At 40.4% G+C, this 24,568-nt stretch overlaps 2 protein-coding genes and 1 pseudogene across 2 annotated transcripts in view; 1 reads left to right on the forward strand and 2 right to left on the reverse strand.

Annotated features, from left to right (window-relative positions):
- Positions 1 to 21,423, reverse strand: part of LOC137287167 (ubiquitin-conjugating enzyme E2 J1-like) — a 28,743-nt gene extending 7,320 nt beyond the window's left edge. Inside the window, exons 1-5 of the mRNA XM_067819333.1 lie at positions 21,253 to 21,423; positions 12,893 to 12,966; positions 12,113 to 12,244; positions 11,083 to 11,167; positions 1,415 to 1,520 (exon numbers count right to left, since the gene is read on the reverse strand). Coding sequence (XP_067675434.1) covers positions 1,415 to 1,520; positions 11,083 to 11,167; positions 12,113 to 12,244; positions 12,893 to 12,966; positions 21,253 to 21,283 — 428 coding nt within the window. The 5' untranslated portion in view covers positions 21,284 to 21,423. The remainder of the gene's footprint in view (positions 1 to 1,414; positions 1,521 to 11,082; positions 11,168 to 12,112; positions 12,245 to 12,892; positions 12,967 to 21,252) is intronic.
- LOC137286634 (uncharacterized) overlaps positions 1 to 24,568 on the forward strand; it is a 95,834-nt gene that overhangs the window by 35,921 nt on the left and 35,345 nt on the right. The window lies entirely within an intron of this gene.
- LOC137286642 (uncharacterized) lies at positions 5,499 to 6,618 on the reverse strand (annotated as a pseudogene).

A 24,568-nucleotide genomic window follows, 5' to 3' on the forward strand; every position in this document is an offset into this window, starting at 1 on the left:
TCCTCAAAACAGTTTCGGCCCATAAGTGTTTTCAGGCTGCATGCCACACAGAGATTACATCTTCCTTGCTGTAACTCGCGTTTGATGGTGTAAACCTACACGTGTTATTTGTCATCATTCTCTTGATGGTCAATTCATGAATTTATAACAGGTATAATTAGTAGCAACACTACTTCGGTTACTCAACAAAGGTTCCCATTTGGCATTTCTCCTGTCTGGAGTAAATACTCAACATTATAAATTAAGGTCTGTAATGGCAAATGTATTGTATGTTATGTAATATGTGCATGTAAGTGATGCAAGAGGGTTTATCAGCTGAGTTACAAAAACAAACATCGATCAAAGGATTAACAGATAACACACTGATTGATTAATTACTTTTATCTTCTAGCGGATTTGTCAAAAGGCAGTGTGTGTAGATGACTACACCCTGTCGTAAAGTGTGAGTGCAAAAACAACATCCTCCCTTCAAAGAATTAACCACGCTTGCGTTGATTGATTGATTGCTCAATATTGGTGAACTAGATTACTTCGAATAGTTGACATCATACAATTAGTTGCCAGGTGTGCTATCTTGGGAGACCAATGAGAGGTTTATCTAGTTTTCACCAACGAAAGACGTGAAACGATGTGTTACATTTTCGCAAAGGAGACAGTTGTAAGACACGCGACACAGAGCAGGATTATTTACCAGCTGCAGATGAATGGAATACGATTTCTTTTACGTGGATATTGATGGATACATTCCTGAACAAGGTAGTAGCCTGACATTGTTGCTATAAAATTATTCTGTTTTACATTCATTATTTGCATTTTGTTTTAATTTATCTGTTGTAGCATTCAGCAGAATCTGTATGACAGAAAACACACACTAGATCGCGTATGTGTGTGAAATAGGATCCACATTGGCAATCTATACAATGTATAAATGTTGCTGTTATGTTAGAAATTTACGATGAGTATAAGCAAATCGTGTGTTCTTTTATCAATTTTCAGAATCATACAAATATGACAATAAACTAATTAGGGTTATGAGACAAAATATAGAGACGTACATTGGTTTCGTTATTTTTCCGTCCTAATAGTTTTTTACCATTTCTACCACTGGCAGATGATTAACCTTCAAAGTGTTTCATTTGTTTTCATAATACATTTGTAATGAAGTACAAATGACTTCACCTCAGTTGATCTGTCTATAATCAAACTATCAATTGCGCTTACGGACTGCGCAGCAGAGGTCACGAACCAGTCACGAATTCTGGGATATCATCCGGGTACTCACGGGAGAAAAACAATAACAAAAGTTTACACCAGTCCACGGAAATTGCTCCGCATCAGTGCCCCTTTAAGCCCAGTCACGTGTGATGGGCAATTGTTTTCCCACTTGGCAGAACCACAAAATCCTTACACTTACTTCTTTGACAGAATCTTTCTTTCTTCAGCACTATAGTCCAGAGATCCAATAGCACCTCCACCATGGGTGGGCATAAACCCGATGATGGCTAACAATGCAGTCCGAACTGTGGGAAACATATGAAACATGTCAAATGTAACATTCAACAGCTGTATTAGGGCAATCTCCATTGTACTTCTTTATGAATATCATGGATATACGTCATCCCCACCTGGTCATGACCTCGTAACAGATGAATTATAATCCATTACAGGAATTAACTTCTGAGAGTTTCTAGGACTTTAGTCCTGTCCCACAAAGAAGAACATGTAACATATGTGGTGAGGCAAGTGAGTCTGTTCAAAAGTGCCTCTGTTCAACAAGCAGACAAATGGGTACCCAGTGAAATAAGTCGTGAGATTTCACAACCTTCTAGCACCTCACAGGCAGCTTGGGTTCTCCAGCGTAATAATGTGTTATCGCTTTGAGCATGCACCACTGTGTGGAAAAGACGTTGTATAACTAGTCATTAATATCAATATTACTTTATGCTATAGGCAAAGGGAAGTAATCCTTAAAGGAGAATACTAGACAACTGAAATGAAATGTTGGGTGAAAGTTAAAGTAATCAGAAACACAATTTTCAATTCAAACATATGGGCATTTATGTTTTATGAACCAAAATGTAATTTTCTGATTAAAATTGATATTTTATACTTATCCTGACTCATGCTTATTATGCTTGTCTCCTTCTTCTATCCAAACATAGAGGAAGAATCTGTTGAAGTTCCCTTCTCTAAAGAGGACGAAAAATTAGTACTCACCCAACGAGTAATCTCCCTTGAGCCTGTGCATTTGGTGTGCACATTGGTGGTCACATGACATGCCATGCTCTTCACTCTCTCCGAATGCTTGTCTGGCACCCAGATTTGCAGGGAAATCCAGAGTGTCAAGAGACAGGAGGACGGGAGGGTTGACCTCATGAGTCAGGGTAAGTATAAAATATCAATTTTAATCAGAAAAATACATATTTTTCCTTATCCTGACTCCTGCTCCTGCTTAGAATTTGACGGAATTGGTGGTGGGTCATGCCACATCCTGGATTCTCTGGTTGTCATGTATTTACCTCCTGTAACCCCACCTCTGGGGACTTGAAACGGCACTGTACATTTGCAGACATTCAACTTTCATTCTTGTATCTTTGGGAGGACCACAATTGTCAAAACCTTTTCCCAAAAGTTTATTTTTGACATCTTCCTGAGGTTTTTTGATATACTAGTTTCCTACTAGTTATCTTATAGCAACTTCATCAATTGACACATGTGTCAATTGAAGATTCCATCCCCTCTTCAGGTACAAGTATAGCATACAAGTACAGAGACATATTCACTCATGCTATCCTGTTCTGAGATGAGTGCATTGACTCTCAACCATTTTACTCCAAGGAGTGTACTGGCATTGGCAAGTGACATGATAAAAAGAGGGTGAGATTTTCTCATTTTCTGTCTCCTTGCTTTTGCCCATAGCAGGCAGATTTTCAATGCTCTGATGGAACACGAGGATAAATCTTGCATTTCGTTTGGACCAACTACTGTAGATAGTCCTGGCAGATGAACTTGTCTGTCAGGTTGTCCTGGCAACTGATTGTTTGGAATAAAATCCCATCTGAGTCCTAGGTGCACGCTGTCTTGATGCACTGATTCCTAAAGCCTGTTCATGCATAATCCAGTGCATATATTTCTGACATCCGAGCAGCTGTTGCTTGGTCAACCAGAAATAGTGTTTTCTGTGGTAGCACGTCCAAGGAAGTCCATTCTAGAGGCTCAAAAGGATCGCTTGTAAGATATTGTAGTACTATGTTGAGATTCCATGTGGGTGCCTTGAATTTCTTTAGTTGGTCTTCCAACTTAAAAGAACGTAGTAATGCCAGTAGTTCTGGTACTTTAGTCAACTTTATTCCAGTCTTCATAGTGATGACTGTACAGAGTGCCAGTAAGTATGGTGACAACATTGAGCCTTTAATGTGTCTTGTGTGTCTCAAATGAAACAATTAGTCAGCCATTTGAGGATGAGAAGCTTTACTTGCAGTAAATACTTTCCGCCTTGCACATGTCTAAAATCTCTTCCACTTATCAGTGTACAGTGTCCGAGTAGATGTTTGTAGTCTATGGAGTGTCTCTGAAGAGAAGTACCTCAACATCCGTGAAGAACTTGACGAAGTCTTCGAAGCTAACGATTACTTTTTCCCACACGCCATTGTAGACATGTGCTTCATAGTCTGGGATGACAGCAACTCTGGGGACAATGGTCTCTTCTGACTAGACACGGTAGATGCCACTGACCCAGATGACTGTCCCCGAAAGCCGCTAGGCAATGCACTAGAATGATGATTTCAGCATCAGTCAACAGACAGTTACTAGTGCTTTTATTAGTATATTTACCCGATATGACTTGGTCCGACCTTCTATTGTAAAGAGCAGCAAATATATAACTACTGAACTGTTGAATAGTTAAATTTTGATAAAGATACAATATGAACAAATGTCAGTGCAAAAAGGACAACAGTAATGCAGGTCAGCTGCAGACAATGCATATTTGCAACGTAAACTGGTTTTCATCAAATGTTATGAAACATACAATGATAAATACTAGTTAAAAAGATAAACAAATTATATACTAGTTAATGATATGTGCTATATCGGGACCACGGTCCCTCACGTCCATGCTTTAGGGCGAATAAGGAGAGAGTGAAGAGCATGGCATGTCATGTGACTTTTTTTTTTTGCACCAAATGCACGGGTTCAAGGGAGGGTAGTCGTTGAGCGAGTACTGATTTTACGTCGGTGTTAAAGAAGGGAACTTCAAGGGATTCAAGTGTTCCACTATGTTTGGATAGAAGAAGGAGACAAACATAATAAGCATGAGTCAGGATAAGGAAAAACAAAACAGTTTCTGTTATCTGGGATTTGTCCTTTTTTCATATTCTGTTGGAATTCACGTGTTCGCTGGTGACATCATATGTGACTTGAGTCTGCCATATCGCACAGCCTCATCCAACAATAGAAAAAGCCTGTTTTCCAAGTAAAAGATTTAGGTTTGAGTAATGTTCCGATCAAGTCTGCCTCATATGAGACATGTTGTTAACAGATTAAATGAAGTCCGATTGTGATGAAATAGGGTATCAGTCAAAATGCCCCAGATACAAAATGTGGCGGCAAATTTGGTTAAATTGTCTCTGGGTGGCAGTCAAAATTCCCCAATTCATATAAAATGATTAAATGTATGCAATAAATCAGGGGTTAAAAAATCCCATCACCCGATCCCTGTGACAAGTCAGTTTTCATTTCAGGCATCTTATTTGTCCGTGGACTACTAGATAATTTCCACTTATGGTTTCAAACTGTCATTAAACTTGGATTTCATTTCATATCTGCTCATTAAAGCTATCACATTTCGCAATATGTAATTTTCTGAATAAAACTGATATTTCATTGCTTTACAGAATCTGATGGAAATGGTGGTGGGTCAGGCCACACTGGATTCTGCTGGCTGTCAAAATTACATCCAATAATTTCCCCCCTGCAAGGGGAACTTGTAACAGTGATAATTCGGTCCTGCTCTTCTGAAGTTCATTGCAGATTCTGGGGGGATCACATCCAGTCAAACTTATCTTCAGCAGAAGGCTTCATTGATTGGAATGTGTTTACATCGAAAGTAGCTGGCATCCTGTTAGTTTCAGATGCAACTAAATGTCAAGATATTGTAATCAAGACTGGTTGCAACCCCTCTTCATGTACAAGTATCTTCATTACGAGTACAGGGTCCTAATCACTCATGCTAGTCTGTTTGAGACATGCACATATACTTTCCACCATTATACTCAGCAGAGTGTCTGGCTTCCCCAAGTCACTTGATAAACCAGGTAAGTGAACTCAGCACCTTCGAAGAACTGTTAGTTGCTGAGCAACGACAAGTGGCCCAAACTGATGAATGCCGTAGACATCCTCCATGGCTATGTCTCGCAGATAATGGTTGGCAAACACCATATCTGACTTCCCAAAGCAGCCCTCCATTATAGTTGATAGCGAGCGATTCCCATGTAGCGCTAGTGTAGAAGCCAAGGCTCTACTTCATGTGGGTTGGAAGCTCGCGGAGGATCCAATCCTGCTGCCTTATAGGCCCTCAATATAACAACTCTGATCCACACTGAGATAGTGTTGTGGGATACTTCCGTAGGTGTCTCAGTCAACATAGGGATAAACAGATGCTTGAACCGTTGCCTTCAGGACTTGGTACGTGTAATGTATGTATCTTCAAGGCTCTCACTTGACATAACGATAAATCTTGAGTATCCTGTGGTCCTATTACTGAAAATAATGCCGGTATGTGAAATTGTCTATCCGATTGACCTGGCGATTGATTTTTCGCAATAAAATCCCATCGTAAACCCAGATGGGCTGTCTATTGATTATTTGCATCAAAACTTGTGCGGTTAAAGTCTAAAGCATGAATTTCTGACATTCGTGCAGCTGTAGCCAAGGCAACTAAAAACAGCGTCTTCTGAGTTAGCAATTCAACTGATGTCCGATCAAGCGGTTTGTACGCGTCACTTGTGAGATGTTGAAATACGATGTTTAGATCCCATGCTGGAGCTCTAAATCAATGCTGTTGATCTTCCAACTTGAAAGAGCATAGTAAGGCAAGTAACTCAGGTACTTTAGTCAACTTGGTTCCTGTTTCCATGGTGACAATTGAGCTGAGAGCTGCCAAATATGTAGATAATGTAGAACCTTTCAGACCTCTGGAATGTTGTAGGTGACATAGATATTCTGCTATCTGCGGATATGTGGCCTTCATCTCTGTGAAACCTTTCTTCATGGCGTATGTCTCAAACCGCTTCCATTTGTCATCATGAAGGCTAAAGTAACTGCTTTAGCTGCTCTCGCCGAGTATCCTCTGTGTTTTAAACAGTTTTTAATATGCTGCACACGTGAAGTCAGAATACACATGGGTTTCCGTGCACCTGTTTCATGTGTGGGTGAACGAGAAGATTTTTCCAATCTGGTAGTTGTAGAATTGGTTGTCCTAACTCCTCTATGAGTATTGGAATCCAATGTCTTGTTGGCCAATAAGGCGCGATCAAAGTCAGTTGTAGCCTCCTGGTCTGTTTTATTTTCTCCATGACTTTTGGAGGGGGAAATGCGAATGTGTTCAGTCCTTCCCATGGGATGCTGAGAGCGTCTGTTGCTAACGGATCCGGTACTGGTGATACAAATGTTGTTGTCTGTTGAACCTTGTTGCAAATAAGTCTATTTGCAGCAATCCAAATGTCTGGCTGATAGTTGAAACGCATCCACTCTGTTGGTGATGGATGAAGAGGACGAGACAAGGCATCTGCCATAATGTTGCAAGCTCCTGGTATGTGACATGCTTTTATTTGGAGATTCACACTATCGACTAGATCGAAGAGTTGAAATGTCAGGTGTGGAAGAGATGGTGATCTTGTTGACCTGTTTGTTTATGTAAAAGGCCTCTGTTGAGTTGTCTGTGTGTATCATCAGTAGTTTATCTTTCAACAGTGTCGCCTATTGAAGGATCACATGAATGACCGCTTTCATCTCCGACTGGTTGATATGGAGAGCTTGCTCTCATAACGTCCACATCCCTGCTACTACTTCGTTGTCTAGATGGGCTCCCCATCCTTGCATCGATGCATCTACGTTGAGATGGTTGTTGAATGCCGGCTCTAACATATAAGTCACTGAGCAAACGTTCGATCAGTGTGTCCACCAAAGAACAAATGGCTCCAGGTTGGCTGGGAGCGGAATCTGATCTCTGTTGTTGAGATGAAGATTCAAGAATCGTTGTAACAGATGCAGCTGTAGTCTTCTTCTTCTGGTCATGTCTTGTGCTGACGTGAGGAGACCCTATAGACACTGCCATTGTCGAACTGTCAGTGGAGAGAGTAGAGCTTGCTTTATCATGTCTTGAATCTTGACCCATCAGTCCCCTTCGACGATAATCTGATTTGATGTTGTGATGAAACGAATCCCGAGGAAATTGAGATCTCGGTGAGGTTCTAACTCCACTTCATGTGGTTTACTAACCACCCCAGTTGTGTTAGTAGCCTGATGGTGAAATCTAGCTGTAGTCTGAGCTGACTTTTCTCTTGATGCGCTTGTAAGTCGTTGTCCAGATAAAACTCACTGTGTAAGGTGTAGATAGTTGACTATGGGCTTGGTTACCCGAAGATATTCCAAACGGTAGGATTGTCCATTGGTAGTGTTGACCATTGAAAAGGAAGCGCAGATATTTCCTAGACTCTTGTAGTATCGGGATGTGCAGGTATGCATCTTCTAAATCAATGCTGGCGAGGTAATCTTCTGGACGAATAAGGAGACGTACCATCTTGAAACGCTCTGGTTTCTGAAGGAAGTTCTTGTTGACAGCCTTCATGTTGTATAAAAGATGAAATTTCTCTCTGGAATTCTTCTTGGGTACCAGGAAGATTGGGGAATAGAAACCGGGCGTCAGACTCTGTGGCTCTATAACTTCTACTGCTCCTTTTCTTAACAACGTTGCTATGGCTTCGGTCAACTTGTCCAGTTGATGCGTTGCATAGATAAAAGGAGTTGGTGTTCTTGAGAGCGGTGGAATGGTTCCCAGCGAGATCTTGTAGCCCTCTCTCAGAATTTTCATGACATAATTGTGTTTGACGATTGTCCAATTTTTCCAGTAAAGTTGAAGACATCCACCCACTTGAGATGGTTGTATGGGAATGACTGGGGACACACATGTGACAGTCGTTCCAAACCTGATCTTCAATAACGCCCTGTTCTCCCACCCTTAGACACACTGCTGGATGTCTGGGGGAGCTTGTTTCCTCCACGGGAGCGACGAAAAGAACATGTCCTCTCTTCATGTGGATTGAACTTTTTATCTCTTGCTCTCTGAACCCTGGAGAACTTGGACTTAAGGGTGTAATGTTGATTAGTCTGCTTAAGTACTGATGTCAGAGTGTCCATAGACTTGATCATCATAACTTCTCTCAAGTCTTGAGCAACCGTCCTAGCTACCTCTTCAATCTTCCAATCGAAGAGAGTAGGTGTTGACCATGGAACTTGATACAAAGGTTTGGCAAAGTTCTCACTCCATGACACTGTAGATACGAGACCTTGTTGACGAAGAAAATTCAATCCCGCTGTAGTAGACGCTAGGTGATCGGCCATAAATTGCTGATCCTTCTTCTGAGCTACCGATGCTGACAGGATTATTCTTCCCTCCTCACTATCTGGATTACTGAACTTTACAAATAGAGTTTCGTTGATGGCTTTGGAACGAGCCAGTCTAAAGAAAGTATGCCATGTAGTGGTGTCGAGCTGTGAAAGCCTCTTGTCATCTACCTTGTAAGATTTATTGTGGGTTGGACTGATGATCCTATAAGCTTCATCCACGTCTGGTGCTCTGACGAATGGCTCCATATGATGTAGAGGGAAGCGACATGCGTTGAACGATGGCAAATGTTGTTGTTGAAACTTAGTTGCTGACTTAAATGCCATAGATAACGTCTCGGAGGTATCGGCGGGAACATTAGTGTATCAATGTGGTCATCCTTCATCATATAGGTATTGGCTTCATTAGCGTCCTTGGATGGTGAAGCTAAGTGAAGTCCATTCATGATCCATGATGTAACTTCAGAGTCCAAAAATAGGGTTTCCTCTGATGATGACGCTCGATAATGTCTATCTTCATCACTCCATGATTGTGAAACATTCATTCTGTGCTCAAGATCGCTCCTATACGAGTCCACGATAAGGGGGGTGATGATTGTCGACAGTGTCTTCGATGAACTGGGAGAGTGACGAAAGACCTTCTGCATTGATGAAGTGAACCCGTGAGTGCACTCACGCGAGTGCCAATCCTCACCGGTGTGAGTGCACCCACGCAAGCATGACTCTTCACTAGCGCGACTGCACACACGCAAGCACGAATCCTCACTCCTGCGACTGCACTCACTCGGTGTGATTGGATCTCTCTCTTGACTGTGACGTGAAGAGGGGGATGCTGATGAAGATCTTCCTCTAGTGTGTGCAGATGTGAGTGCCGCTCTAGGTGAGTGCTCATGCTGAGCTGTAGTCAACGATGATGACAAGAGCAGTCGTCTCTCCTCTTCTAAATGCCGCTCCATCAGATTCATCATCTGCATTGTAAACTGTTGCATGAAGGCGCCTGGGTCGAATTGCTGCAATGCTTGTAGCGACGGTTGAGCTGTAAAGTTGTCTACTGATGACGAAGTCTCCGCTGTCTGACGATTCTGCGTTGTCTGACGATCAAACTCGTTGTGTAGAATCAACAGTGGTTTGTTGAAGATAAGTCGTTTATGTAGAGGGACGATTTCTACAGGAGACAACACGCCGGACCCCAGACATAGTCCTGGAGAAACGCCAGACATTTCACTGGAATGAATCTCAGCAGACGTAGTTAACAAATTACCCGAATTTAAATCACTTGTTTTAGACATGACTAATGCAAGCCGATGTTGCTTATCCCTAACACGTCTGTAAACAGACTGTGTATTGAGAGTAAATTCTATGCAAAATTGATTAGAAGAACATATGGGTTTGCACGGACAAATTAAAAGAGGATCAACTAAGTCTCAATTGAAGAAATACATGCTTAATAAGACATAATTGTGACAAATTTGATAACATATAATGCATATACAAATCCAAATACCGTATACGAGCAGAATTTAGTTTAAAGACCAAAATAAAGAAAGAGCTTATCGCCGTATCAGGACCCTCAGGTGCCTCCAGCCGCCCACGTTGGGCGATAAGGAGAGAGTGCCAAACATGGCCGGTCACATGACCTAAGCGCGGGAAAAGGGAGGACACACATGGGTGAGTGTATTTTACGTCCGCTTCTTTTTAGAAGGGAACTTCAAGGGATTTCAGGTGTTCCACTACCTTTGCTAAGGAAGAGGAGATAAGCAATTAGAATAAGTCAGGATAAGGAAAAATATATGTTATCAAAATCAACAAGAAACTGCCAAATACACAGGCAAATCATGAAGTACTTGTTACATTCATTGTCTTCTATTTCAGGGGTTCAAAAATATGTTAAGGAAAAGCCACTTGCCTGAGAGCAAGTGACTTCAAGAAAGTAACTTGACCCAACTAATTTTCCGCCCTGAATTTAGGACACAATGTTTGATGTTAATGTTTACTGGACTATTTATCGAAGAGTGATAAATTTCGAAGAACGATAGCTGTAAATTCTTATTATTGCAAAATGTAATAGCTACACTATGAGCAGATGTGAAATGAAATCCAAGTTTATTGGCAGTTTGATTGCACCAGGTCCTTCGGACTGCTTACTTGACTTGGACCTTTAGATTAGTAACTGGACCAGGAAATTTAAGCCATTCATTGAACAAGGATGTCGAGACTTTTTTCTGGATCAGGACCTTCAGACTATTTAATGGACAAGGATCTTCAAGCTATTGACTGGACCAGGTCCTTCAGACTACTTACCTGATCTTGACCTTCAGACCAGTAACTGGACCAGGGAATTCAGGCTACTTATTGAACAAGGACCTTCAGACAACTTACTGAACAAGGACCTTTAGCCTACTAACTGGACAAGGCAATTCTGACTACTAACTGGGCCAGGAGGTTCCGGCTACTTACTAGACCAGGATGGCTGCCAGGATTCTGGGTGATGGCCTGATATACTCAAACATATCTTCTTCAAGATTTCAAATCTGCCATTGGGCTGCAAAACAAGAATATTAAAATGTTTCTACTGTACAAAAAGATGGCTTGGTGGTTTTAGTCTGCTTGGACTTGTTTTACCTTTGTTTTGGGGAGGAAAGGCAGAGGAACTTGTAGTATATACCCTCAAACTCCTATAATATTACCCTAACCATTTCCTTCAAATTTGTACCAATGGTGACCAAATGACCTACTTTTTGCCACAGGTTCCCTTTGTGTGCAGATAACCTAAACATAAATGGTGTCAGACTACTGGGTGTGAAGGAGAAAGATATGAATTTCTAATTCTGAGCATTGCAAGAGACACCATAGTTAAGACATTTCACATCAAGCTTCATGGCACATCTCTAAAAGGGTCTTGCAGTGTCAGAGGAGATGTTGAAATAGCAGTTAGGTTACATAGGCATGGGAAAGTCATAGTAAATAGTTGGATAAATAAATAAAACTATTCCCCAAAATAGAAAACGTTTTGTGTTCTTAAAAAAAACATACCTGCTACATACCTAATGGCAGAGAGATACAGATATTGCCAAGCAGATACTCAAACTTGATATTTCCAATATGGCCGCTGACATGGCCACTTTGGAAATTCATTAGCATTCTGGGTTCACATATCAGAGACACCATAGCGGGGATAATTCAAAGAAGCTTTCAGGTTAAATAGGAATTGAAATTTCAGAGGAGAAGTAGTATAGGGAATAGTGATTCTAAAACACTTTACATATAGGGTGTGCTAAAGCTAAGCAAAGCTAAGCAAAGCTAAGCAAATTGCTTAGCTTTGCTTAGCTTTGCTTAGCTTTAGCACACCCTATATGTAAAGTGTTTTAGAATCACTATTCCCTATACTACTGGAGATGCTGTAAGAAATGTGCTAACCCTCAGCTAAAATTGAATCAGCAAAGTACATTGCACGAAACTGAAACAGAAGTAAAGTGAGAGGACTGACTGTGAGCATCATGATGCTGGGGGGCTTCATAGGGTACTCTGGGGGCAGGATGATGCGCCCGTGGAATATACCACCTTCAAACTCAGAGTCAGAGGGTCCACGGATGGTAAAATGCCACTCAAACAGATTGTCCTGAAACACAAAATATGCATCTTATGAAGCACAGGACTGAATCTATTCAGTGATAGTGTTTGGGTGGATTATTATTGTTCATAAGAGATTATTATTAAATAATGTTCACAAAGAAAATTTTTAAAATTCAACCAACAAATGTTTACTCATAAAATATGTCATATTTATAAAAAACATAACTTGTGACAAAGAACAATTCTTAACTTGTACTAAAACAATTACACAGTGTTCGAAATTGACTTTTTTTAGCAAGTAGCAAGTACTTGCAAAATACCTTAGCAGGTAGCTATCGTTTGGAAATACTGACGAGCTAATAACTACAACATACCAACTAGCAAGTTGTTGTTACTGTGTGTTTTTTTCTGGTAACAAAATATGACTTTGAATGGCAAATTTGCTACATGGATGTGTTAATTTCAAACCCTGCTTGCATCTACAAGATCTGGAAGACCCCTCTTAACTTCTGGACTGAATTAAGGTTGTTGAGTCTGTGATTAGATAACTGCAAATACTCATTTAAAAAGAAACTTTGGATTTTAAAAAAATGTCATGCAAACTCCTGTATCACTGTGGATCTGTTAATGCATGACACATTAAATTAACCATAATAAAGTCCAAAGTGTGAGAATCATCTATGAATCTGCTTACATCGAGAGGCTGAGCAAAGTACTGTTCTGTCGGTTCTCTCAGCTCCTGTGCCTCCTTCATTAGCCGCTTCACAGCTGAAACAAATATCAGTGTAATGTCAGTACAAACTGGGTGGGAGACAGAATGAAACAAACATCAGTGCAATGTCAGTATATACTGGGTGGCAGACAGAATGAAACAAACATCAGTGTCATGTCAGTACACACTGGGTGGGAGACAGAATGAAACAAACATCAGTGCAATGTCAGTATACACTGGGTGGGAGACAGAATGAAACAAACATCAGTGCAATGTCAGTATACACTGGGTGGGAGACAGAATGAAGCAAACATCAGTGCAATGTCAGTATACACTGGGTGGGAGACAGAATGAAACAAACATCAGTGTAACGGAATGAAACAAACATCAGTGCAATGTCAGTATACACAGGGTGGGAGACGGAATGAAACAAACATCAGTGTAACGGAATGAAACAAACATCAGTGCAATGTCAGTATACACTGGGTAGGAGATGGAATGAAACAAATATCAGTGTAATGTCAGTATACACAGGGTGGGAGACAGAATGAAACAAACATCAGTGCAATGTGAGTATACATGGGGTGGGAGATGCAATGAAAAAAACATCAGTGTATTGTCAGTATACACAGGGTGGGAGATGGAATGAAACAAACATCAGTGTAAAGTCATTATACACTGGGTGAGAGACCGAATGAAACAAACATCAGTGTAACAGAATGAAACAAACATCAGTGTAATGTCAGCATACACTGGGTGGGAGACAGAATGAAACAAACATCAGTGTAATGTCAGTATACACTGGGTAGGAGATGGAATGAAACAAACATCAGTCTAATGTCAGTATACACTGGCTGGGTGACGGACTGAAACAAACATCAGTGTAATGTCAGTATACACTGGGTGGAAGATGGAATGAAACAAACATTAGGACTATGTTTGCATACACTCGTCAAGAAATGGAATGAAACAAACATCAGCATTTATGTCAGCATACGGGGTAGGAGATGAAATGAAACAAATGTCAGGATTATGTCAGCATACGGGGTTGGAGATGAAATGAAACAAATGTCAGGATTATGTCAGTATACACGGGGCAGGTGACAGAATGAAACAAAGAGCAGTTGGTGTTTTTTTCCTGTTTACTTTGGCGTTAGTTTGAGTCATTTACGATTATTTGATTTTGAGTTAGAGTGCAATTCATTGGGGATTTCGACACAAATAGATCGTAACTCAAGGTTAGCAAAACATGTAGTTGTCTTATTGACATTTCATACTTATCCTGAATCATGCATATTATGCTTGTCTCCTTCTTCTATCTGAACATAGTGGAACGCCTGAATCCCTTGAAGTTCCCTTCATTGAAGAGGACATAAAATCAACATTTACCAACGAGTAGCCTCCCTCTAGCCCGTGCATTGGCACACAAATTGGTCACATGGCTGGCCACTCTCTCCTAATCAAGCAGCCCAACACCCAGATTTACAGTGAAATCCAGAGTGCTATGAGGGAAGGATGGGAGGGCTGATCTCATGAGTCAGGATAAGTATAAAATATCAATTTTATGCAGTAAATTACATATTTTTCCTTATCCTGAATCATGCTTATTATGCTTGACAGAATCCAACGGAATTGGTGGTGGACCATGCCACTTCCTAGATTGTCTTTGTTTCATGTCCTGTAACTCCCAATGGGAACATGAAAACAGCACTGTGGATTTGCGGTAATAACATAAACACAACGCCCCTCGGAAGGAATGTCAGTAGTACTTGAAACGCACTGGGCCATCTTCGGAGATTTCTCGGTTCCATTCCGTGATTTGTTGGTCGCGCTCTGAAACTCACACATCTAAACATGGCGTCACTGGAAGGAACACCCGTCTCGGTGAGTTTTGTTTTTAGTTTCTGTTTCATTTTTATAGCTATCCATCTTTGAACACCCGTGTTGAATGCGTTTATATATGAGGTTCGCCATTATGTATGGCTACCACGAGCCGAGACAGTGTGATGCTTGTTGCTCAAAGTCGCAGACAAATAACCTTAAATCTGCTGACAGAAGACCTCTATGACCCATGAAGATAGTCAAACAATGCTGTACACTGCTATGTGGATTGTAAATGAAGCCTTTCCCATGCTGAAAGGATGGTTTACATCTGTAGATGACTTCCTGATAAATATACTGTGACACTGACAGAGTTATGGGCAGGGCATTGTCAGCAATGGACGAATCAGATTCCAGAAAAATGATGTCACTGGTGTTGCAGTCAAATGATCATTGTGGAATCTTGTGCAGTCACTGATTTTTCCATCAACACTTAGCCTTGTACGTAAAGTCACTCTACGGCCTGTCCGTACGTAGTAACATGTTTCATGAACATGTCCGAGACACAGTTCTACGATGTGTGGCGAAGCTTGACATGATATAATGGAAAAGTTCTGGGAACACTAAGGAGCAGTTTACACCTTCCTGAAGCTGTAATTTCGTAGAACCTCCCTTGATGATCATACTTGCTTTGCTTTCATGGAACCTGCATATGTAAAACTTGCTGCAGTCAGGGAATCTTTCAGGCTTCTAATAGTTGAGACAGCTAATGAATGTGAACATTCGTGCAGGTCCACCTCTTCAAGAGATCATGTGTGCTGAATGAAGCCTGATGAAAGGAATCTGTTTGCACAGGCCTGCATGTAGGTGAACGATCTTGATAAATTCCCTCGAAGAGTCTCGTGATGAGTAGTCTTGATGACAACCCCAGTCCCAGTGTGCAGGGTTGTGTCGATGCTCCATGTCCGACAATGATGACTAATCATGTCTGCTATGATGTTTGTTGGGTGAATAGCATATCCCCCCCAAAAAATGACATCATGATGGATTAAACCTATGGCAGACTTATGTTGTCTTGGTGGAATCCCGGACCATCCACCCACAACATCGAAAATACAGTAGCTGTAGCACTGCAGTGCAGGGCCACTCCCATCGAAATTGAAGAATCTGCAAGCCTTCTCTTTGACAAAGCATTGCTCCACCATCTTCTCAGAGAAGTGTAGATAAACAGGACCATGTCGAAGTTCTGCGATGAATCCTGACTGTGATGAAGGGGAGTTGACACTGGTAAAGGTTTTTGCATGCAAAGTCTGGGGTGGCTGTAGGTCTGGAACCAAGTTCTGTTGCAAGTGTTGAAACTGTAGTTGTTGCACTAGTAGTTGTGGGTGGCTTAGATCTGTGACTGAAGACTGTAACCTCCGTCAGGAAGAGAATGACTTCGACTTCAGTGATGAACCAAAACTTCTGTGATGAACCACAACAGGAGCTTGACGAAGTCTTTTGGGCTGTTGTCTTCCTTCTTCCCCATAGATGATGGGCTAGGGATGACGACAGTTTGGTGGGTGACAATCTCTTCTGAGTGGAGACAGAGCCTGCCACTGTAGCACACGACTGTCCCCTGGAGATGCTAGGTGATCCTCACTAAAATGATGAATATCAGCAGCAGTTAACACATGATTACTAGCGCTTAAAGTGTTTTTACCGGACATGACTCGGCTATGCCTTCTAATATGATCCCTTGCATGCCTTAGAACAGCAAAAACACAACTGTTGAACTCTGTAATAGTTAAGCTTTGTTGGGTTTTTTTCATAGGATACAACAGGAGCTGAAAGAGAAAACTGTACTGCAAGAAGGACAATATACAATACAGATCAATTGCAGACAACTGGTATATACGACCCAAGTAAGTTTCAATAAATGTTACCAAACACACAATACACGACAAACTACGTACAAAATATGTACAATTTGATAATAATTCTGCTACATAATGTAAATATACAGACAAAAAACCAGATACAGCTGTAATTTAGATGATATAAGGTTAAAAAGAAAAAGGATATGGTGCCATATAGGGATCCAGGTGCAGTCACATCTGTCCTCTAGGGGGATGGATAGTCAATGCATGGGCTAAAGGGAGGCTACAGATGGGTGAGTGTTGATTTTACTTCAAGGGATTCAAGTGTTTCACTATGTTCAGATACCAAAAGAGGGAGACAAGCATAATAAGCACACTTTCATGACATTACCATAAAAAGAAATTAGGTCTTTGTCTTACATCATGAACAAGAGTCATCAGAAGATGACGTATCCCCCCGGTCCCCACGTTTGAAAGGACAAATCATCTCACAGTTACTCATTGGTTTTTTAGACCAAGTTTGAACTGTTTCCATGTTATTCATGAAAAATATAAATGCCATATATCTGTAATCAGCAAAGTCACAATTTCAAGATCTGTCTCATGTATCTGCCAAGATCTGTTGAAAGATATGAAATGGTTTTCGAGTTGTGCTCTGGGAACGAAGCCCATCCCTCCATTTTGAGACTACATCCGAAACGTTTCCATGGAAACTGAGAAAATAATACATCACAAAAATCTTTAATAACCAAAAGGCACCACTTTGGGGTCTGCCACACATATATGCCAAGTTGTACTGACAGATATTAAGAAGTGTTTGAGTTCTGCTCTGGAAACGAAACACACTACTCACTTTTCAGACTAGGTCCAAAATGTTTCCATGGAAACCGAGAAAATAATGAACTACAAAACCTGTAAATACCAAAAGGCACCATTAGGTTCCGATTGATATATCTATCAAGTTTTGCAGAAAATTATTGAATGGTTTTTGAGTTATGTTCCGGAAACGAAGCCCACCCCACCATAAGACTAACACCAAAATGTTCCATGGAAAAACAAAAGAAATATAAATGCCAAACATCTGTAAATAGCAAAAGGCACAACCATAGGTTGAGATTACTATATCTATCATGTTTGGTCTAATGATATTGAACGGTTTCTGAGTTATGCTCCGGAAACAATGTGATTACGGATGGATGGACAGACAGACAGACAGACAGACAGACGAGGCGTTGACTATATCCCCCTGCATTACATGCCAGGGCGATAAAAACATGTTGGGATACAGATGGAGGGCATTTCACATTTTTAGTGTGATTCATCCTGCTAGTTGTAAATGCTACATCTGCTGATGCATCTAAAATATTAACAGCAAATTCAAATAAGGACATATGGAGACTAGAGCAAAAATCAACTGATAGGTGGAGTCCTAATGACAGCCAAACATCATGCTCCTTGACAGTTTTACATGCACAAGTGCATGCACGCACACGATTGACACATCATTTTCCAGTATTTGCCACTCTGCAATAAACTTAAAGGTCACATGCAACGTAAAACACAACTTTGCAGATTCTGATACCTTTTGGCATGCACTTACCGAAACAAATCATCAAAAATGCCAATTCAACCTTTAAAGTGAAAAAAAATACATGAAGAAAAAGAGCCTGTGAAATCGGAGTGGTTTCAACAGCTATGCTGTGCTGTGCTGTGCTGCGCTCATAACGAATGCACAGTGAATAGGTTCGCGGAGCTTGAAACAGTATGCCTGCCTGGAATATGAAGTCGTGAGCAGTAGTCTACTCTTGGTTGTATACACAAACATGTAAATAATCTACTCATTACATAAAAAAAAAAAAAACACATGTTGACTGTGATAAGCAGATTGTCTAAGAGGAACCTCAAAGTCTGTTTACTGACACTTATGATACATGTTTGACAATACGCAATGCACAACTTTAATCACTAACCACATGTCATGTAATTAACACCTAACGGGCTTATATGCCATAATCAAAGAGCTGGCTAAGCGTATCGGCAAATGAACCAGTGGCCAATGACATGGTTGCGTTACACTTGGGTGCACATCCACCTCAGTCTAAGTAAATCTATCCTCAGTACTTTTCGTTCCACTCCACTACTGAACCTAACAAAACCTTATGGGAGGCCACGTCAGGTAACCTTTGAGACTGACCAATCAGAACACAGCTTACCAAATCGCGAAAGTGCACATTCGCACATACCTTTTGAACTTTTTGTCTCAAAAAGGTTTCGTACCCAAACGATTCCGAATGCTATTTAGCATACTCTCGCTTGCAGGTGATGCACATGACGTACGTACAACCATGACAACGGTGAAAATAGTGTTTTTGGCAATAATCAACGAAATGTTATCTTGCGGAAATATTAGCTAATGGTAACCATGTCAACAGAAACCCCAAAGCGTATATACTGCAGGTCAAATAACTGTGTTATATGTGGAGTTTTGTTTCTGGAGAGATCTGTATCATTGACCTGAATATTTTGAAAGTCCCTCTGATCCCTAAATAGTAGCCGTTGTCTGATTGGCTAAATCTATTCAAACATCTTGCGTTTGATTTGACGTCATTGGTCACTCAAAGGTTACCTGACGCGATATTCTACTAGGTTTTGTGGCCTACCTTTAGAATACAGCACCACAAACTTTAAAAACATGTCATAATACTATTTTACGTAATTGCATGTGATTTTGTTCAAAAGCATGTTCTTGAAACAATGCCCTATGATGCTGGCATAGCAACAAGGTCGTCAAGCTCAGCGAGTGCATATAAGCTCCACTCACTGATGTTTCATCTCTACCAGTCATGTCATTACAGAAACCCAATGATGTTGTGAGTTTCTAGTAGTAGTTCCCGGCGGATGTGCAATTTTTCACAAGCACCAGTTTTAAATATTTTTTCTTTCTTGACTAATATGCTCATATTTCTTTGTATTAAGAGGTGCTGAGGTGTTATATTTTGTGTATTTATATGTTTTTCATTTTTAAATTTAGTGAGAATGGCTTACATTGGTCACATTGCGCCATCTTTTATTATTCGCAGTTTTGGTCAATTAAAATAATCTAAATATTATATATTTCGCTTTCAAACGTAACTATTTGGATCAAAGTAATTTTAACTGTAAACTAATATACATACGTATCTTTGTCATTCAGAAATTTACACCATTACAAGGAAATATTTATTTTTCGAAGCGGTAAGAATTCATTACACTGAATACGTCACCCATTTTCGTGCAGGTTCGGCGAGCATATTCAATTTATTAGGATTATTCCAAGGGTTAGGGTTAGGGTGAGGTTTAGGGTTTAGGGCTAGGGTAAGGGACCTAATCCAATATAGTAGGTAAATGTGTGAGTACCAGTTGTTTACCTTTTCCATTTTTAATACTCTGTTCACAAAGAAAAAACAGGAGACCAAAAATGTCAAAAGTTAAATAAACGATGAAATGGTTTAATGTTGAAAATTTCGGGCTGATGGAAATCGGCCTCCAGCAACTTTCACCTCTAGATCTACATATTTTCAATAATGATTCGAAGTCTAACTCACCCTTGTGTTGTCACCAAACATGCCCATGTCTCACACATTCCTTAGCGCGATCCACATTATCCTTACTGGGTTCCCTACAACTTTTTTCTGTCACGAAAACACACAATGATTTTCTACAAACCCGCCATTGATGCATGCACCGTGAAATCAACGTCTAACGTCGGACGGCAACAACCGTTTTCAGTTCGAATCATATTGGCTCATTCAACACAGCATGGTATCTTGTAGATTACGGAATAGGACGATTGTGCCAAATGATATCGGGACCATTCGGCAACCATCAGTAGATTGAGAGCACGAGGCACCAAGTCTACCCGTAACCTTCGTAACTGTCTGCAACCTATTCGACTCTTTCCGTGCATTTCCGTGACGTCACAGGAATGACTAGCTAAATTTGCACATTGTGCAACAATGTGGACGTAGCTCAGTCGGTTAGGTGTCGGGCTAACAATCCGAAGGTCGCGGGTTCGCGTCCGACGTGTTCTCACAAACTGGTTGCCTGTCTCACTGACATGTGACCTACGGCTGAGAACGTCCTCACAAGAAATTGTGGTGCTGAATTCTAAAGGTGCTCCAGTTTTGTTAGACTCAGTGGTGGAGTGTAACGAAATACTCTGAGACTAAGTTTACTCAGACTGACATCCACTGGCTCTGATTCAGTACCGCAGCTGCTTCGTTTCGAAGGAGGTTGACTCAAGAATAAACTATAGCACTTTTGATTTGCGATTATAAGCTTAAAATTTTGCATATTTGTTTTTTCTTAATCAGACATGCATTTTTTTGTATCATCAATAAGTGATAACTGTGTTTTACTTATGTTTGATTTTTTGGTTGCATGTGACCTTTAACTAGGCGACAAAAACTCAACTAAGTGACAAATCGCAATGGCATCTGTAAAAATACTACAAAATCGAAACTAACTGATCTCAGAATGAACACGACAGGTGCCCGTCACTGTATTTTAGTAAGACGGGCATCGAATACCAAATCTAAGTTATATTAAGTGAGTTAATATTTACGTCACATCGGCCAAATCTAAGAGCCTGTGTTGTATAGCTGTGATCCCAAATCAACAAACCTGGACTGCGCATGTTATATCTTCCCTCCATGGCTTATAGCAGACAGAATATCTTTGCACAGAGTACTGTGACACTCAGAAAAGATTCAATTAAATCAAATTACGAAAGACGTGTTGTTGACAAACGTGTCTCTCTCTTACGCTTCCACGATCAATGGAATAGTCACAAGCGATATGATTGGCTACTCCATAGATCTAACCAATCATATGTTGTGTTACATTTTACCAATCGTCATGCGCTGTCAGTTTTCACCACTCTATTCCGCTTCCGTCGGCTGTGGCTATATACACGACATCGTGTATATAATGCTCTTATATACACGACAAGACAATGTCGTGTATATAAGTCTGTTATATGCACGACGGTCCTTTTATATAATGGTGCCATTCACCCTGCAATTAACTAATTTAATATATGGTAGCATAATAATTGATACTGAAGTTTTTTTGCGTCACTACCAGTGTCGACTCAAATTTCTGTCTAAAATTTGAAGTTATGGTACAAATGCTGTGTAGATATATTTTCGGGGCTTTTTATAAGACTTTGTGAAATGAATTTAATTATTACTAATCTTGCATGCAGATATATTTTGTGCTGCGATTTTTTAAATTTATAAATAAAATCTAACACAAACTAAGTTCATTCAATATTCGTACAAGTGTTATTTTCAACATATTTGTACATGCTCATATATTCAGCATATCTGTAACAAACAATACGATATCTGCAACAAAAGATTTATTTTCCGTAAGTATTAAATGTGGTATTTTCCCTTATAGAAAGGCAATATAAGCTCTGCAAGGCAGCTGGTCAGCAGTTACATATGTTTGGAGATGAAATGCTAAAAAGCAGCGGTTACCCCTGTATATGTCAGATGACAAAGTACACACCTGGTGGGAACTAAGTAATTAATTAATGAATATGTAATAAGGAATAAACCACCCTGAAACCACAATAAGCTTGTGATTGTGTATGTGAGCGTGTGATTATCCGATTGCTAATCTGTGTAAATGATTGATTGCGTGTATGCATGGGAGAGTGTATGAGTGAGGAAGAGCATTATTGTGTGCATGCGTGCGTCAACGTGGTTATAACTTCCATGTGATTGTTTTCTCTTACTTTATTGTAAAGCTGTGATATTCTGGCCATACAGCCCAAGTGCTTATATATTTAATGTATGTACATATTGTAAAAGCACGTGACACTTTAGAAAACAGTTTCTCTATATATGTCTTAGGAGAAAGGCACCGTGTCCCATGTCTGTGTTAGGAGAAAAAAATCTACAAGGCAATTTCCTTTGAGTGTGTTTGGGGACAAAACTCTACCAAACACAGGGTAAATGCGAGTGTTAAGAGATAAAACCATACTAGGCAGCTGACATCTCTAAATGTATCAGGCGATAAAACTCTACAAGACCGCAGATGCCTCTGTTTATTTTAGGAGAAATAAGTAACCAAGGCAACGGTTACATCAACCGGGTATCAGTGTGTATTAGGAGACAAATTCTACTACGCAGCGGGTACTTGTGTGTATTAGGAGATAAACCTACAACGCAACAGGTACATGTGTGTATGAGGAGTTAAGTCTACAAGGATGCGGGTATCTGCGTGTTAGGATATATACCACCCAAGGAAGCGGGTACCCGTGAGTCTCAGGATATAAAATCTTCAAGGCAGCGGGTACCTGTGTGTATTAGGAGATAAACTCTACAACGCAGCGGGTGCATGTGTGTATTAAGAGAGAAACTCTATAACACAGAATGACAAGTATGTGACATATTTTAGTCCAAATAAGTCTTAACATGTCATGGAATACACTTATGCAATATGACAATATTATAATAGAAGACACGAATACAGTACAGGTGGGACAACAAACATATATGCGGAATGACACTCATATAGGTGGGACAACCCCTGTGCAGCTGGAAAAACACCCATGCAGGTAGAACAACACTCATACAGGTGTGACAACACCGACATAGGTAGGACAAGACCCATATAAGTGGAATGATGCTCATGCAGGTGGGACAACACTTATATAGGTGCGACACTCATACTGGTAGAATGCTCGTGCTGGTGGAATATCAGGTGGAATGACACTCATGCAAGTGGGACAGCACCGATACAGGTGCAATGACACTCATACAAGTGGAATATCACAATGGTGGAATGTCGCTCACATAGCTAGAATATCAAACAGGTGAAATGACAGTGAAATGATTTCCAGTCATATAAGATTCATGACGTGTTTACGGTGTGATTTCAGTGATATCCCTACTGTATTTGAACATTTGCAAAGGTATATCGTTGTTTACACCTTCGCATATTTCAGGGTCTGCAAACGCGTCGCGATATAACAAAATTTGCGACAATATAGCCCACGATGTGCGTTTGAAAACCATCACATACAGTAGGGTTATCACTTAAATAGCACCAGCACCAAATAATAATAGAACTACATGTATGTCTACGTTCTGAGTGACAAATCTTCTGCAGTCACACATTGCATATAAAACATCCAGTCATTCACCAGTGACGAATGTAAACAAGACGGGGTTCATACTATAGAGCAAAGTGGACACATGTATCGGCCTTTCAGTTGCTCTTCAATTCCAGCACAAACGAAATGGCACCAACGGCCACAACCACCGCAGAAGACCCACTGATGTTTCTTTTGCCTTTCGGGGGGATCACTACAAAATGGTAGGTCGCAAAGAGTGTCTCGATTGTCCTTCATTTTCTCCACAAATGTAGCGGCTGCAATTCCCCTGAAGTACTCGCAGTGACACTGTCGGAATACACAACACGACATGCCAATGAGTACCGTCACAGCATTCTGAAGCATACTGACAAATAAGCAAGGTGTGTTTCAAGACTCCACTCATTTTAGTTTGCCCACTTCACATAAGATATTACTCTGTTCATTAAATGTGTACTGAATTGTAGATAGACTTCTCAATGGATGTGTCAAGAGTGTTTTTATTACAGCCGATTTCTGTATTGCAGCTCTTTTTTGTTTTTGTATTTATTGTTTTTAGGAACCACTTTACCATAAGAACAAATACGCCACAGCTACTTCCATCCGCCTGTAGGCTACAGGGCACTTCTTTTTGTGTCCAGCATGCATCCCCAGGATATCGTTTTTTTTCATGAACTCCCTGTAATATATATATTTTGAAAGGTATGCATAATGTAGACACAGTAGCGTTTCACATTCAGTACATTTACGATGATATATATTTTTGTATAAAACACATAAATGATTGCTGTGGGCAAAATACCAGGAACTGGACATGACATGCCCCTAAACGTA

Source organism: Haliotis asinina, chromosome 6 (assembly GCF_037392515.1).
Source record: "Haliotis asinina isolate JCU_RB_2024 chromosome 6, JCU_Hal_asi_v2, whole genome shotgun sequence".
NCBI classification, from domain to species: Eukaryota; Metazoa; Mollusca; class Gastropoda; order Lepetellida; family Haliotidae; genus Haliotis; species Haliotis asinina.